General features: G+C 41.2%; 1 protein-coding gene across 13 annotated transcripts in view; it reads right to left on the bottom strand.

Annotated features, from left to right (window-relative positions):
- Positions 1-18,820, bottom strand: part of MYO9A (myosin IXA) — a 483,806-nt gene that overhangs the window by 361,322 nt on the left and 103,664 nt on the right. For all 13 annotated transcript variants that reach the window (XM_059658301.1, XM_059658294.1, XM_059658330.1 and 10 more), the window contains exons 3-4: positions 16,314-16,408; positions 11,504-11,566 (exon numbers count right to left, since the gene is read on the bottom strand). In XM_059658301.1, the coding sequence (XP_059514284.1) occupies positions 11,504-11,566; positions 16,314-16,408 (158 nt within the window). The remainder of the gene's footprint in view (positions 1-11,503; positions 11,567-16,313; positions 16,409-18,820) is intronic.

Here is an 18,820-nt window from a genome sequence, read left to right as displayed (position 1 = left end):
AAATTCTGGATGAAAGCCAATGTCCTCGACTTTTTCAAATTATAAAATCAAATATGGAACATGGATCATGTGGAATACAAAATCCAAATAGTCCATGTACGGAAAATGGAAAATGTTCAAAGGGATACCCGAAATAATTTCAAAATGTGACTATTGGAAATAGTGATGGATATCCCAAATACAAATGAAGATCTGGTAGCACCATGTCTATTGGAAATAAAGTTGTTGATAACACTTGGATTGTCCCTTATAACCTGTATGTGTGCCTTAAGTGTAACTGTCATATAAACGTTGAAGTCTGCGCATCGATTAGACGTGTCAAATATCTATTTAAATACATCTATAAAGGGCACGATTGTGCAAATATTCAAATTTCTGAAAAAAATATTATCAATCATGACGAAGTACAGGACTTCATTGACTCCAAGTATGTGAGCGCTCCTGAGGCTGCTTGGAGACTTACTGCAATGTGAATGCATGACCAATCTCATGCAATCACAAGATCAGCTATTCATCTGCCAAATGAACAGAATTTGTATTTTCATACTGATGATTTTGCTGAAGTTATAGTTAGGGCTAAAAGGCATAACTCGACTTTGATGGCTTGGTTCTTATTGAATAGAGAAGATTCTGATACGCATAATTATTATTATTGGGATATTCCACAGATTATGTGTTTAATAATTCTTTCTGAATAAAATGCCAAAAGGGTGGGAATAAAGTATTAGACTGTTCACTATGAGTTTTAGAGAACCAGAACAATATTACCTTAGACTTTTGCTTCTGCATGTAAAACGTGCAGTAAGTTTTGATGATCTGCAAACTGTACGAGGTGTAATTTATGATATTTCATGAAGCTGCCAATTATTGAGGATTATCTACACTAATAAAAGAGAAACATGGTAATTGGCGTACGACCACTACCCTTCCCATTGGCTAATCAGGGCAATATGCAAATTAACTGTCAGCCAAGATGGCGGCCGGCAGCCAGGCAGCTTGAAACTAACATGAGGCTTGCTTGCTTCAGTGACAGAGGACTCCAACGTTCCCTGCAGGCCGCTGCAGGCCTCTGAGCCTGCAGTTTCAAACATTGTAACAAATATAAACACTAAACAAAACCCCAGAAACCAGCTTTCAGCTGGCTGGGATCTCTGAGCTGGAGTTGATACAGAGTTTCGAGAACCGAAACAAACCAGATACCTGCTTTCAGAAGCGGAGGCCTAAGAGCTGGAGCCTCAGAGCTAAAGCTGGCCCAGAATAAAAAAAAAAAAGAAGAAGAAAAGGAGCAGTTGGGAGCTTCAGTCACCCGCCAGCCTGAAAACAGCCCTCAGCCCCTCACCCAGACTGGCCACGCACCCCAGTGGGGACACCCACCCTGAAGGGTGTGTGACCAGCTGCAAACAGCCATCATCCCCTCATCCAGGCTGGCCAGGCACCCCAGTGGGGACCCCCACCCTGATCCAGGACACCCTTCAGGGCAAACCAGCCGGCCCCACCCGTGCACCAGTCCTCTATTCTATATAGTAAAAGGGTAATATGCCTCCCAGCACTGGGATCAGCGGAGCTGAGAGGCCTCCTGGCACTGGGATCAGTGTGACAGGGGGCAGCGCCCAAACCCCCTGATTGGCCTGCGGCTCTGTGTGTGACAGGGGGCAGGACCACAACCTCCTATCGGCCCTGCTCTGTTCGTGACAGGTGAAGGCGCCCCAACCCCCTGATCGGCCCTGCTCTGTGGATGATAGAGGGCGGCGCCCCAATCCCCTGATCCGCCCTGCTCTGTGTGTGACAGGGGGTGGTGTGCCAGCTCCCCTATCAGCCCTACTCTGTGAGTGACAGGGGGGAGCTCCTCAACCCTCTGATGGGCCCTGCTCTGTGCATGACAGGGGAGAGCTCCCCAACCCCCTGATTGGCCCTGCTCTGTGCGTGAAAGGGGGTGGCGCCACAACCCCCCAATCGGCCCTACCCTGAGCGTGACTGAGGGTGGCATCGCAACCTCCCAATCCGCCCTGCTCTGTGCATGACAGGGGGCGGTGCCCCAACTCCCCAATCCGCCCTGCTCTGAGCCCAACCAGGGGCTGCACCTAGAGATTGGGCCTGCCCTCTGCCACCCGGGAGCAGGCCTAAGCCAGCAGGTCGTTATCTCCCGAGGGGTCCCAGACTGCGAGAGGGCACAGGCCAGGCTGAGGGACCCTCCCCCTCCCCCCCCCCCCCCCCGCGCGTGCACAAATTTTTGTGCACCGGGCCTCTAGTTAATCAATAACACTATCTGGAAAGATACAATTGATGATGTGATCATCCTTAATATACCCAAACAACTACGGCAACTTTTTGCATATATATGTGTGTTTGGATGTCCTTCTGATGCAGATAAATTATAGGATGAGAATAAATCTCATTTTATTGAAGATTTTTGTTGGAAATTATACTGAAGAGAAGGTGCCTGTATGAACTGTGAAATGCATGTCCTTAAGGAAATTCAAGAGGTATTCACATTGCATAGAATGAAATGTTCACATTTCAAACTTCCGGAATATGCTTTATTAAGGAATACAAATACATGTGATCAATCGTACGAGCAACAAAAGGCAGAGATTTTGATAAATTCTCTGAATGATAAACAGTTGGAAGCCTTTCAGACTATAACTTCAGCTATCGAAGATCAAACTGTATACCCCAAATGCTTTTTCTTGGATGGTCCAGGTGGTAGTGGAAAAACATATCTTTATAAAGTTTTAATACATTATATTAGAGGTCGTGGTGGTACTGTTTTACCCACAGCATCTACAGGAATCACTGCAAATTTACTTCTCAGTGGAAGAACCTTTTATTCCCAATATAAATTTCCAATTCCATTAAATGAAACTTCAATTTCTAAACTCGATATAAAGAAAGAACTTGCTAAAACCATTAAAAAGACCAAACTTCTCATTATTGATGAATGCACCATGGCATCCAGTCATGCTATAATCGCCACAGACAGATTTCTAAGAGAAATTATGAATTTGAATGTTGCATTTGGTGGGAAAGTTCTCCTTCTCGGATGGGATTTTTGACAATGTCTCAGTATTTTACCGCATGCTATGCAATCGGCCATAGTACAAACGAGTTTAAAGTACTGTAATGTTTGGGGATGTTTCAGAAAGCTGTCTCTTAAAACAAATATGAGATCAGAGGATTCTGCTTATAGTAAATGGTTAGTAAAACCTGGAGATGGCAAACTTGATAGCAGTTTTAATTTAGGAATGGATATTATTGAAGTCCCCTGTGAAATGATTTGTAACAGATCTATTATTGAAGCTACCTTTGGGAATACTGTATCTTTAGATAATAAAAATATATCTAAACATGCGATTCTTTGTCCAAAAACTGAGCACATTCAACAATTAAAATGAAGAAATTTTCACACATATTTGAGTGATGTTTCCACTGATTCAACAGATGATGATGAAGATGAAAATTTTCCCATAGAATTTCTTAATAGTATTACTCCTTTGGGAATGCGTGTCATAAATTAAAATTGAAAGTGGGTACAATCATCATACTGAGAAATCTTAATAGTAAATGGGGTCTTTGTAATGGTACTAGATTTATTATCAAATGATTGCGATTTAACATTATTGAAGTTGAAGTATTAACAGGATCTGCAGAAGGAGAGGTTGTTCTGATTCCAAGAATTGATTTGTCCCCATCTGACACTGGCCTCCCATTTAAATGAATTCAACGACAGTTTCCCGTGATGCCAGCATTTGTGATGACTATTAATAAATCACAAGGACAAACTGTAGACAGAGTAGGAATATTCCTACCTGAACCCATTTTTGGACATGGTCAGTTATATGTTGCTTTCTCTCAAGTTCAAAGAGCATGTGATGTTAAAGTTGTAAATACTTCATCACAAGAGAAATTAGTCAAGCACTCTGAAAATGTTTTCACTCTTAATGTGGTATACAGGGAGATATTAGAATAAGTTTAATCAATTTAGCAGTCATTGTTTGTATCAATGTTGTTTTTATATCATGTTTTTGTTGTTTTCATATCATGTTTTTGTTGTTTTTATATGTCTTTGTAGTTGTTATATCATATTTTTATTGTTCATTTATTAATAAATTTATATATTATTTTCATATACATCTTACTAATTTTCTTTCATCTCTGACACTTCTATTATAGAGAAAGGGCAAACAGCAATATTAAAATATTTCCTCCAATTAATTCCCTTTCAATGTGCACTAATTTCATGCACTGGGCCACTAGTAAAAATATATTTTTCATGACAATAAGCACAAAGGGGGAATGGAATAGATCTACATAGCAGAAAAATCATTTGTAAGCTGCCAAAATTAACCCAAACCAGACTGTTAAGATGTTAACTGTAATTGCCAGAGCAATCATTAAGCCAGGTTGGAGTGCCTCAGTGGCTGAGCATGAACCTGTGAATCAGGAGGTCACGGTTTGATTCCTGGTCAGGGCAAATGCACAGTGGTGGGTTCAATCCCCAGTAGGGTGCATGCAGGAAACAGTCAATCAAAGATTCTCTCTCATCATTGACGTTTGTCTGGTTTGGGTTAATAACATTTGTCTCTCTCTCCCTCTCCCTTCTTCTCTGAAATCAATAAAAATATATTTATTTTTTTAAAAAAGTGTTTCTTTTTTAAAAAATACAGAAAAGAAAAACAATATAGTTAACATCAAACGTAAAACTTGTAAAAAAAAAAAAAAAAAAGAACTTAAGAAATATACAGCTGACCTTTGAACAATACAGGAAATAGCGGTGCTAACCCACTGCAGTTGAAAATCCACTATTACTTTTAACTCCCCATAACCTAACTACTGATATCCTACTACTGATTTGAAGCCTTACTAATAATACAAAGTCCATTAAGACATATTTTGTATGCTATATGTATTGTACATTATATTCTTATAATAAAGTAAGCTAGAGAAAAGTATGTTATTAAGAAAATCACAGGAAGAGTAAATACATTTTACAATACTACATGTATTTATTTTTCTATTTTTTTAAATATATATTTTATTGATTTTTTACAGTGAGGAAGGGAGACGGATAGAGAGTTAGAAACATCCATGGGAGAGAAACATCCATCAGCTGCCTCCTGCACACCCCCTACTGGGGATGTGCCCACAACCAAGGTACATGCCCTTGACCGGAATCGAACCTGGGACTCTTCAGTCCACAGGCCGACGCTCTAGCCACTGAGCCAAACTGGTCAGGGCAATTGAAAAAAATCTCCTGGAAGTAGATCCATACAGTTTAACCCATGTTGTGGTAGTTCAAGGGTCAACTGTATAATTTAAAAAAACACCAATGGAATTTAAATGGTGCACTAGAAAACATCTATTTCATACAAAAGAAGACAGAAATAGGAGAATAATACATATACAAAATAAATAGCAGGATTCGTAAATCCTAAAGTAATCACATCAAATATAAGTGGATTAAACACTCCAATCCCCAAGTGGATAACTGACATATAAATGTTTTAAAATCCTATCTAATAATAGACAAACATGGTAATTGACTATACCTTCGCTACGCTTCCCATTGGCTAATCAGCGTGATATGCAAATTAACCACCAACAAAGATGGCAGCTAATTTGCATACTGCAGGCAGGGCAGGACAGTGCGAGCCGCCAGCGTGAGCCACCATCCAGGTGCCCATGTGTGACCCCAGAAGCCGCCTGCCGGCCATCTGTGTGCACAGCACAGCGGCCGGCAGAGCAGGGCACGGCGGATCATGATCCGCCTGCCCTGCCCTGCTGCCACCAGGCCTGCTGTCCATGTGCACGGTGTGGGGGCCGGCTGGGTGGGGCACAGCAAATTGCGATCCACCACGCCCTGCCCCACCCTGCCGTGTGCAGCGGGCAGCAGGCAGCGGGGCGGCACAGCAGAGGGCCTGCCATCTGTGACCCAGCACGGGATCCGGGCCTGCCATCTGCCACCCGAGGAGCCGGCCTAAGCCAGCAGGTGGTTATCTCCTGAGGGGTCCCAGACTGTGAGAGGGCACAGGTCCGGCTGAGGGACACGCCCTCACCCCCCACCCCCTCCACCCTCCGCCAGTGCACAAATTTTTGTGCACCGGGCCTCTAGTATATATATTTATATAAAATTAGCCCCAGTGGTGTGGCTCCATGTTTGAGTGTCAACCTATGAACCAAGAGGTCACAGTCCGACTCCCAATCGTGGCACATGCCCAGGTTGTGAGCTCTACCCCCAGTGGGGGGGATGCAGGAGGCAGCCAATCAATGATTCTCTCTCATCATTGATGTTTCTATCGTTCTCTCACTCTCCCTTCCTCTCTGAAATCAATATATATATATATATATATGTATATATATATATATATATATGTATATATGTATATATGTATATATATATATTACATGCTTTCTACAAGAGACATACACTATAGATTCAAAGACAAACAGGTTGAAAGTAAAATGATGGACACAATAGCATGCAATCTGTACCCCAAAGAAAGTTGAAGTGTCTATACTTACATCATATAAAACAGATTTCAAGACCAAATTTTTTACTAGATGCAAAGGTCATTTTATAATGTCAAAAGGACCAATCCATCAAGAAAGTATAACAATACTAAACATAAATACATCTGAAAATAGAGCCCCAAAACACATGAATCAAAAACTAAAAGAACTGCAGGAATAAATAAGCAATTCAATAATAGTACTGAGATATTTCAACACTCCCCACCCCCTCAATAAAAAATAGAAAAACTAGACAGAAGATCAACAAGAAAAAAAGGACTTGGAAATATTATATTCCACCTAGACCTAACAGACATCTATAGAATACACCATCTAACATCAGCAGGTTACATATTTTCTCAAGTACCTATGGAATATTCTCCAGGATAGACAATATTCGACTACAAAACAAATCTCAATAAATTTAAGGGGACTGAAATCATACAAAGTATGTTCTCTGACCATCTTACAAATCAATAACAAAATACACAAATATGTGGAAATTCGACAACACAACCCTATATAACATAATGGATCAAAGAAGAAATCATGAAAATGCATGAAAACACAAATACAACATACTAAAATATGAGAAACAGTTGAAACAATGTTCAGTGAGACTTTATAGCTGTAAACTCATTTTTTAAAAATCTCAATGCTATATCTTGACCATCCACTTTAAGAAACTAGAGAAATAAATAAATAAAAGGAGCATATTAAACCCAAAGCAAGCAGAATGAAGTAATAAGCATGAGAGCAGAAATAAAATTGGGAACAGGAGGAAAAAAAATCAATGAAACCATAGCTTGGTCCTCTGGAAAGAGGGGGTGGATTGTTATGGTCTGAATGTGTACCCATCAAATTCCTATGTTGAAATCATAACTCAAAAAGCTGGTGGTATTAGAAGGTGGGGCGTTTGGAAGGTGATTAGGTAATGAAGGTGGAGCACACATGAATGGAATTAGTGCTCTTATAAAAGAGATCCCTATCCCTGTCTATCACATGAGGACCCAGGAAAGAGGGCTCTCACCAGAATGCAACCATGGTGGCACCTTCATCTTAGATTTCCCAGCCTCCAGAACTGTGAGAAATGAAACTACATAGTCTGTAGTATTTTGTTATACAGTCAAACCTCGGTCCTTGAACATCTTCCAATGTTCACGGAAAATGTCTTGGTTGTCAGGTTCTTGACTGACAACCCTTTCATGCTGATACCTGTATGATCACTCACAGGTCTTTCAGGCAACAAATGAGAGAATGTGCAAATGAGAGTATGAGTCAGTTTCCCACTAAACTACTCCCAGGAAATCGTGCTCTGAATATTTTCATGTTGTTTTGCTTTTGTTAATGCTTATTATTATTATTAAATACATACAGTAAGTTACGATGGGTCCTAAGAAAGTTAGTGAAGCAGCAAAGTGAAAAGGAAAGTTGTGAGAATGATAGAGCTTAAAAAAGAAATAATTGCAAAGTATGACAGAGCTGTTTGCGTGTCTGATCTGGCTACTGAGTGTGGCATGGTGAAATTGATGATTAGCACAATTTTAAAACATAAAGAGGCCATCAACAATGCTGATATGGGGAAAAAAAAAAAAAAAAAGAATGTTGATATGCCCTGGCCAGTGTGGTTTGAGCATCAGCCAGCGCACCAAAGGGTTATGGGTTGGATTTCTAGTCAAGAGCACGTACCTGGTTTGCAGGTTTGGTCCCCAATCCCAACAAATCAATCGATGTGTCTCTCTCACATCGATGTTTTTCTCTCTCTTTGGCAATCTCTCTCTCTCTCTCCCTCTCACTTCCTCTGTCTCCCAACACCCCTCTCTTCCACTAATTCTGAAAAATCAATGGAGAAAATATCTTCATGTGAGGATTAACAAGAACAAAATGTGCAGATGTGGCTAACGGTGTAAAAGTGCTCACAAAACAATGATCACAGACAATTAAGAAAGGTTAAAATAGCTAATTATTTGGGGGTCTGGAACACATTAATTTAATTTACGTTATTTCTAATGGGAAAAATGACTTGGTTTTTCAAACAAACCACTTCTTGAACAGCCTTCTGGAACAAATTAAGTTCAAGAACTGACGTTCCACTGTACCAGCCTGGATGAGTTAAAACAAGGATATATCTCAAAGTCAGAAATGAAAGGGGGGAATATTATAATCTAACAACCTACGTAAATAAAAATATGTCATAAGGGAAAACTATAAACAATATTTTTGTAACCTATATCAAATGGATAAATTCCTAGAAAGATAAAAACTATCAAATCTAACTAAAGAAGAAAATGAAAATCTAAACAGACCCATAAAAACCTGAGAGTTTGAATCAGTAATCAAAACTTCTCACAAACAGCCCTAACCGGTTTGGCTCAGTGGATGGAGCATTGGTCTGGGGACTGTAGGGTCCCGGGTTCGATTCCGGTAAAGGGCATGTACCTTGGTTGTGGGCACATCTCTAGTAGGGGGTGCGCAGGAGGCAGCTGGTCGATGTTTCTAACCCTCTATCCCTCTCCCTTCCTCTCTGTAAAAATAAATAAAATATATTTTTTAAAAAAAACACAATTTCTCACAAACAAAAACCCAAATCAAGTGGTTTCACTGGTGAATTCTACCAAACTTTAAAAAAGAATTAACCCAATCTTTCACAAATCTTCCAGTCTTATTCAATGAGTCAGCATTATCCTGATACCAAAAGCAGAAAAAGACTTCAAAAGTTTAAAAGGATAATACAGCAATATCCTTTATGAATATACACACAAAACCTTCAACAAAATATTATCAAGCCAAATCCACCAACATATAATAAAGATTATACATACACCCGCAAATCAAATCCAGTAAAATAACAGAGAGTCAGTTTATAAGCTCTGGATCTTCACCTCCTATAAATTCTTCAAAACCAAGGAAACCCGGCATATATCCCTACCATTCCATTAAAATGTGTTAGAAAAAAGTTACTAATAACCTTCTAAAAACAGGACCTATTATCTCTGCAAGTCTTTATGAAGCTACTAGAGGTCCAGTGCACGAAATGCATGCATGGGTAAGGTCCCTAGGCCTGGCCAGCAATCAGGGCCAATCGGGGCCTTCCAGCTGCCAGCCAGGGTCTTCCTTCATTCTGCGCCACCCCCTGGTGGTCAGCGCACGTCGCAGGGAGGGATCGAACTCCCGGTCTCCTGGTCAAACTCCTGAGGGGACACTTTGCATATTAGCCTGTTATATATATACTAGAGGCCCAGTGCACAAAATTTGTGCATGGGTGGGGTCCCTAGCAGCTGCAGGCTGCCAGTTGCCAACCGGGACCTTTCTTCTTTCCGTGCCACCTCCTGGTTATCAGTGTATGTCATAGAGAGCGATCAAACTTCTGGTTGGTCGAACTTCAAAGGGGACACTTTGCATATTAAGCTTTTATATATATAGATAGATTCTCTTCCCAAAACTCTATTCACTTCATTTTAAATACCTCTAATTCAGATTTTCTCATTTGCTAGCCACAAAAAAAGTAATAGGAAAATCTGAGTTCTAGTCCTAACCTTGCAGATAATTCATTATGATAATGTTAGCTATTAATTATTGAACTGTTATTATACATATAACATTTTATAAATATTACTAGTAGCCCTATGCACGAATGCGTGCGCCAGTAGCTCTCTGCAGGTCCTCGCCGCTCCATGTCCGCTGCCCATAGGCTCTCCGCAGCCCAGAGGCCCATCAACAGCCAGGCACGGCCAGAGGCCCATCTGCAGCTAGGCACGGAATGCTTGCCTCATCGCCAGGGCAACGACGCAAGCGTTCAGCACCCAAGCCTGGCCAAAGGCCCATCCGCGGCCGGGGTGGAACGCCAACAGTTCCCCCCCCCCCCCACTCGCACCCCAGCTGCTCCATGCCCGCTGCCCAGAGGCCCTCCGTGGCCAGGGTGGAATGCTTGCCTCGTCGACATAGCAACAAAGCAAGCATTCCACCAGGCTGATCACCCTGCCCACTTTCAGCGGCCACTCCACCAGGACTGGGGGACTCCGGCAGGACTGAGAGGACTGGGCACCACCATCTTGTTGCTATGGGCACTGCCATATTTTGTGATGGAGTGATGGTTAATTTGCATATTACCTTTTATTAGATAGGATTTTATACAATCCTCTAAACAACTTTAGGCTAATTTTCTATTTGTAAAATTAGAGTATCTAAGAAGCAGAGAAGTTAAGTGAGATGCCAAAGGCGTATCCATTATTTGAATAATTAGGTCTGTTTAACTTCAAAGTTGGCCTTTTAATTTTGTCTCATTGTAACATGAAGCAAATCCTTTACATCTTCCAATATTTGGTTCCTTCATCTGAAGGAGGTTGCATATATATCATCTCTGAAGCACACATACCTCATATATTACAATGAAATTAAAAGCTTTATTAAAAACTTTTCTCAAGTTGCAGAAAAGACACGGAAAATGTTCCAAAGGCACAATGCTCACAAAGAGCACAAAGATAACCGCTGTTTTCCTATTCTGATATTTTGCCTAGAATTTAGAAAGGTGAACAGTTCTATATACCCATTTTAAAAATCTCCTAGCAGCCCCAGGCCAGGTGGCTCAGTTGGATGGAGTGTTGTCACATACACCAAAAAGGTTGCAGGTTCAGATTCCCAGTCAGGACAGATACCTAGGTTCTGGGTTTGATCCCCAATTGAGGAGCAAACAGGAGGCAACCGATTGACATTACTCTCTATTTCAATGTTCCTCTCTCTCCCCCCACCCCGCCCCGCCCACTTTAACTCTCTTTAAAATCCATAAATCATATCTTTAGGTGAGGATTTTAAAAAAATAATCTCCTAGCAGCCTCAGAAAAAGTGCACTGTTCTGTCCATGACAGAAATGGCAATTATGTGGAAAGCTATGCATGGTATAAACTGAATTAAAGATCATAATATACAAAGATTCTAAAAGTCAATCAGCATTATACAAGTGTTAACTTGATCTAATTATACAAATGAAAATATGTACCGTTCATTATGCTCTTGATAAACGAGTCTGGACTTCTCCAGTAGATATTTTTCAACATAGGCACTAGAAGAAAAATAAAATTGGTTAGTATAATTAATATAAGGTAGACAAATATTTTTTCAAAGAAGATGAAAAAGTATAAAGAAGGCTATCCAGATCATTTCAGTACATTTACCATTAGTAAACGTGTATGGATACTGTTAGAGTGTTATCCATGTTTGATTCATAAATCATAAATCTTTTTGTTTTATTTTGTTTTTCTTTCAATAAGCAAAATAAAGCCAGAAGTTCAAAACATGGCACACAAGAACTTCCTGTAACATAAGGTAGACCTTACTTTCTTTCCAGGCTCATCTACCACACTGTACATTATTTCAAATATCATACTTTGGCCAGACTACTAAATAGGACTCAAAAATATACGTTCTTTACATATTAATGCTATTGCCACATTCTGAAATCAATTATTATTTACTGATTTACTCGGAAAGTATTCATTAATTGTGCACTGTGCTAAGCATTGTTCAAATATGGAAATACATGATACACTACCTATTCCCAAGGGGATTACAAAATAGTGGAGGAAATAAGTAAATTAGCAGCTACAATACTGAGTTGATTGGGTTTATTATAGAACAATAACCAATTATAGATGTAGTAGGAGGAACACATAAGATTTAATCCAAGAAGGAAAAAGGATGTAAGGAAGAATTCTCACAGAGGTTGAATACATAGTGCACAGTAAACATTCATTAAATATACCTAGTAAGTGACTAAATGACTCTGAAATCTGAAAGACTGCCCAGAATAAGACAAGGAGAACTGCCTTTATGTAAAGGCATAAAAGAAGGAAACCTATCAACTTTAGGGAAGATACTTAACATGGCTAGAGAATGAGACAGGCAAGTGGATTAGATCAAGAAGAACAATATATGGTGTGCCAGAAGAAAGGAATTTATCCTGAAAGTAATAAGGAACTTGAACATGAATTGTATTTCTGATGTTATTATCTTTATCCAGTCTGTGTCCTTCAAATCTTCAATACCTCTTTATCCAAATTGGAGCAATTGGTTAAGCTCTAACAAGAAAAAGAAATTCTACAAATATAAAAGCTTTAGACTACTGAACCCAAATTACTTAGCATTAACCTCTTGGGGTCAAAATCTGATTCTTAAGTTTTTATCTCCCTCAGTTCCCTCCCATAGCATGCTCTGGATTTCAGCCACTCCCAAATACAGGCTAATCCCTCAAGAAAGATATTCACTCCTGAATATATTGCTCACGGTCTTCCTTCCACTTCTAATTCTGTAGACTATTCCCACTATCTAGCAGATTCAATTCATTTATTAAAATGAAGCTCAAATGTACCTTCTTTGCAAACTGTCACTACTATCACCAGTAATTAAAATTTATCATTTCTTCTGAATTATCATTATTACCTCTAATCTAAACTACTGAAACCGGGTCTTATTGGTCTAAAATGGGAAAAGGAGAACTAACAAACTAGTGTGTTAAATTCGTATACACACCCTGCATATCTTTGAGTATTAATTTCTCCACTTATAAAATAAAGGCATCTATGTTAATAAGTGAGATTGATCTGTATTTTGATTATGCTTAAGTCTTATCGCTTTACTTTTTGTATGTATGTACGTATGTATGTATGTATGTAATTATATGAGTTTGTTTCAGTCAAGCTGACAATATATGCTGGGAAGCAAGGTCTCAAATGCTTCTGCATTTAGATTTAAAATTTTTGACCAACACTATATGTATTCTTACCCCTCGCCCCCAAGAAAACAAAAGCAAAAACAAGGATAATTTTACAATGGCAAACAAGTTTAATAGCTCATTCCTTTCCTGAGTTAAGGAATGTTAATTTTCAAAGGTACAGTTTGGTACTTTTACTCATAAAAGCGGGATGCAGTCACGTCTGGCTGCTCTTTCCTAGTATTTATGATTGTGTTGTTGGAGACATTACTAATGGGTAAAGTTGAGTATATTGCTTTGTAACTTCCAAAGTAGCATTATATACATTCATTGATTCTTAAGACAATTTAATGATTTAGAAATGGCTGATGTTTATTTTCTCATTTTATAGATGAAATTCAGGATCCTCTATGTTAAGTGACTACCTAAAAGGGTTCAACTTTCTCTTAAATCAATAATGATCAAAAAAATATTTATCTTGAGTAGTAAGTCAACAAATAGACCCAAGATAAAAAATCACCTTTTCGAGTGCTCTCCCTCCCAGGAGCATGTTGGCACCTTCCCCTTTGGTTTCTTCTTTCCCTACAAGCATGCATCACCTAAACTCTAAGGGACCCCATGAGATGGTCAACCAGGGAAGAAATGGGCAGAGGCAGCTAACCCACCAAACCTGACTTCCCAGCAAGCTAAAGCAGCCCCACCTCAGCTCATTTCTTCCCTATAACATTTTTATTAAATTTATCTTTATTGTTGAAAGTATTACAGATATCCCCTATTCCCCCATTGATCCCCTTGACCTCACTCCCACACCACCCCAGACCTTCTCAGTACTATTGTCTGCGTCCATGGAATATGCATATACATGTATAAATTCTTTGGTTAATCTCTTCCTAAACCCCCTACCCCCTTCCCTCTGAGATTTTCAGTCTGTTCCATGGCTCTGGATCTATTTTCTTCACCAGTTTATTTTATTCACTAGAGGCCCGGTGCACAAAAATTTGTGCACAGGGGGAAGAGGGGTGTCCCTCAGCCCGGCCTGTGCCCTCTCGCAGTCTGGGACCCCTCGGGGGATGACCACCTGCTGGCTTAGGCCCGCTCCCCAGGGGATTGGGCCTAAGCTGGCAATCAGACATCCCTCTGGCAGCCTGAGAGCCCTCGGGGGATGTCCACTTGCCAGTGGAGAGCAGGCCTAAGCTGCATTCTGACATCCTTAGTGCTGCTGAGGAGGCGGGAGAGGCTCCCACCACCACCACTGTACTGGTAGCCGTCAGCCTGGCTTGTGGCTGAGCAAAGATTCCCCCTGTGGGAGCGCACTGACCACCAGGGGGCAGCTCCTGCATTGAGCATCTGCCCCCTGGTGGTCAGTGTGTGTCATAGTGACCAGTCATTCCCAGTCTTTCTGCTGTTAGGGTCAGTTTGCATATTTCCCTTTTATTATATAGAATAGAGGCCTGGTGCACAGGTGGTGGCCGGCTGGTTTGCCCTTCAGGGTGAGGGTCCCCACTGGGGTGCCACTGGGGTGCCTGGCCAGCCTGGGTGACGGGCTTATGGCTGTTTTCAGGCTGGCCACACCATCTTTAGGGTTGGGGGTCCCCACTGGGGTGCCTGGCCAGTCTGGGTGAAGGGCTGAGAGCCGTTTTCAGGCTGGCCAAGCCTCCCCAGAAACAGAAGCTCCAAGCCTCTCCTTTTTGTCCTTTTTTTTGGGGGGGGGGGGATTTATTTACCTTCTATAATTGAAACTTTGTAGCCTGGAGTGGAGCTCAGAGCTGGCCAGGGCTTGGCTTCCTCCATCGCCAGGGGCAACCCAAGGCTCCAGCTCAGTGGCCACGGCCGGCTGAAAGCAGGTATCTGAGGTTTATTTACCTTCTATAATTGAAACTTTGTTGCCTGAGTGGAGCTCAGAGCTGGCCAGGGCGGGTGGGAGGGAAAGCCTCCTGCGCTCCAGCTCCATGGCCACGCCAGCTGAAAGCAGGTATCTGGGGTCTATTTACCTTCTATAATTGAAACTTTGTTGCTTAGAGTGTACCTCAGATCCAGGCCGCGGCAGGCAGGGAACCTTGTCTTCCTCCATCACTGGAACAAGCAAGCCTCCTGCTCATTCCAGCTCTGTGGCTACCGGCCGCCATCTTTGTTGGCAGTTAATTTGCATATCTTGCTGATTAGCCAATGGAAGGCGTAGCGAAGGTATGGTCAATTACTATGTTTGTCTATTATTAGGTAAGATTAGATTCCAAAAGAAAAAAGTTTTAAAAAATTTTAATGCAGACACCATTAACAATCTGCTTCCCACTGTTGGTTTGGATCAGTGGATAGAGCATCGGCCTGAGAAAAAAGGTCCCAGGTTCAATTCCAGTCAAGCTTCTCCTGGGCCCAGGCCCTGGTCAGGGCTCATGCAGGAGGCAACCAATTGGTGTGCTTCTCTCACATCGATGTTTCTCTCTGACTTTCCCTCTCTGCCACTCTCACTAAATATCAATGGAAAAATATCCTTGGATGAGGATTAACAAAAAAGAAAAAAGAAAAAACAATGCTTCCCAGTATCACTATTCTCATTAAAGAGCAAATGAACAACCTATGGCTAATAAAGGAATAATCCTATACAATAAAAGCCTAATATGCAATTTGAGTGAACAGTGGAACGACCGGTCGCTATGACGTACATTGACCACCAAGGGGGAGATGCTCAATGCAGGAGCTGTCCCAGCCCGCAGTCCCCAGGGCAGCCAAGGTGGGTGCCAGTGGGGGGCACCCGATCACCCCGCCAGGTGCCCCACAGATCAACCCTGATCACCGGCCAGGCCTAGGGACCCTACCTGTGCACAAATTTCATGCACCAGGCCTCTAGTCATCTATAATAATAAAAGGGTAATATGCTAATTAGACCAGATATCCTTCCGGACTAAGCTGGGGCCTGAGGAAAGGTGGGTCTGGAGTGCCTGCCAGTGGCTGGTGGAAAGCCCGGGTCCGGGTGCCTACCAGCAGCCAGAGGGAAGCCGGTGCCAGCAGCTAGGGGAAGGAAAGCCTACTCTTGCACGGATTTCGTGCATCGGGCCACTAGCAAAAATATAAACATGCTCCAAAGCCTGACATTGCTACTTACCCAAGTACAGTGCCTGTTTCTTGGTAATTTACTTGAATAAACTTGCCAAAACGACTTGAATTATTATTATGAGCTGTCTTTGCATTTCCAAAGGCCTGTCAAAATAAATAGTTCTCATTAATTTAATTTTCAAAAAATGAAAAATCCTATGTAGGAAAAATCCTAAGAAACAAAATGCTAAAGAAACAGCAGAAAAAGAATTCATTTATACCTTCACCCTCATATAGTTCAGGTAAAGTAAAAGAAAACAACTACTAATTGAAATAAAAACAAGTAGACAGTATTTAATGCTATTGGGTAAAATAAAACTTAATTTTAAAAACTTAATGCTGATTCAAATTTAAATTTCACGTTCTAGAATCAACAAATTATCATAATATATTTATATATATACTTTTAGTTGATTGATTTACTTATTGATTTTAGAGAGAAAAATATGAATTTGTTATACCACTTATTTATTCATTCATTGGTTGATTCTTGTATGTGCCTCGACCAGGAATGGAACCCACCACCTTGGCATATCAGGACGACTCTCTAACCAATTGAGCTACTCAACCAGGGCAATATATGTGTGGTATATTTCTAATCTTGCTAAACTGAAATTTTAAAACGCTAGGTAAAAAATACAACAAAATAATTAAAATTTTAGAATAGTATAAATAAAATAAAGTTTCATTGCACAATGTACTACAATTTATTACACCTAATTAAAAGTAAAGTAATATTTTTAAAAAAATAAAAATACAAAGGCTCCCTAAATTATTACCTAAAGTATATACCATACAATTAAATATTTCCCAGCAATAAAGATGAACTACTGGTAATGACATCAATATTGATGAATATTAAACATTATGTCACAGGAAGAAACCAGACACAAGAATACATATTGTAATATGAAATTCTAGAAAAAACAAAACAATAAAATCAGGAAGCATCTTACAAGTTGTTTGGAAATAAGCATGGGGTTGAAAAATGTCTACAAAGGGGAGAAACAAGTTGGCGGCATAGGTAAACACCTGTTCTTGCTGCCTCCCACAACCATATAAAAATTACAACTAAAATATGACCACTATCATCCAGAACTGTGGGAAAGCTGACTGAGTAGAAGCGCTACAACTAGAGAGGTAAGAAAGTAAGTGCACTGAGACTGGTAGGAAGTGTGGATGCATGGAATGGTCTTGCCCCCGGGTGTGCAGCTCCTTTAGTTGGGAGGGAGATACAAGCTCCCCCTTGCTCTGAGCTCCAGTGCTGGGTGAGGCTCTGGGGGACCCAGACAGATAAGGGGAGAAACTGGACTGTCTGGCATCGGGGCAGGAACGCAGGGGCGGCTTTCTTCCAGACGGAGATGCTGGCAATGGTCACTGTTCCTTTTTGGGACCACCCCCATCCCAGGGCGGAATGACAGCCATTGCTGTTTGATCTGCCCAGGAGAGTCCCTGAGACCCCTCCTTCCCAAATTTACAAACCCACCCAAGCTGTGCCCAGCGGCTTTTGCATATGAATGGCCTGTCCTTTCTCAGCCTAAAACTTGTTAAACAAGCTGCAGCTGGGTCAGGGAGCCCCAAAGCCATCAAAAGAAGGCCCAAGGCCACACCAGCAGCAGCCTGCCTTACTTCACAGCTGGGCCTCGTCTGGGCACTTCCAAACCTGATACAAAGAGGAGGAAATTGCAGATCTCTCTGTAGCTCCAGCTGGGTGGCCACAGGCAGTGGATGACTATGCACCTCCTTGGAGATCCAAGACTCAGTGTACCCAGTGGTCAGTGTAAGACCATCCAGATTACAGCTCTTCACATCCATGAGCGACAAACTCAAGGGACAGACTCAGTGAGCACCAAAGCCCCACTGAAGCAAGTCCTGCCCCATAAGAGTGTCTCCTGCACAGCAGATCTTCCATTGTAAACACAGCTGGTCCCATAGCCAATTGAGCTGGAGGTCAATTCCTACCAGTGTTACTAACAGCAATCAAGGCTCAACTATAACAAGACTGTGCACACAGCCCACAAAGGGGTGCACCAAGAGTGTTCACATCAGGTGATTGGGGAGGCTGAGCCACTGCGCCCTATAGAACACCTACTACACAAGGCCACTCTATCAACTCAAGGAGACTTAGCAGCTACCCAATACATAAAAATGAACACAGGGAAGCAGGCAAAATGTAGAGATAAAGAAACATGTCAAAAATGAAAGAAATGGAAGAAAGCAAACTATTGGATACAGAGTTCAAAACCACTTACATGATTACTCAAGAATCTTCTAGAAACCTCAGAGGAACTTAGGCCTACAAGGATCTTAGTGAGAATGCCAAAAAAATGGAAAAGGACCAGTCAGAAATTAAGCTACACTGACTGAAATAAAGAATAATACAGAAGGATTCAAGAGTAGACAAGAGGATTCCAAGAATCAAGTCAATGATTTGAAATACGAGGAAGCAAAAAACACCCAAACAGAAGAGGAAAACGAAAAAAGAATCCAAAAATATGAAGATAGTGTAAGGAGCCT

Source organism: Myotis daubentonii, chromosome 1 (genome assembly GCF_963259705.1).
Source record: "Myotis daubentonii chromosome 1, mMyoDau2.1, whole genome shotgun sequence".
NCBI classification, from domain to species: domain Eukaryota; kingdom Metazoa; phylum Chordata; class Mammalia; order Chiroptera; family Vespertilionidae; genus Myotis; species Myotis daubentonii.
The sequence above is the reverse complement of the archived record's forward strand: the minus strand, read 5'-3'. Positions and strand labels throughout refer to the sequence as shown.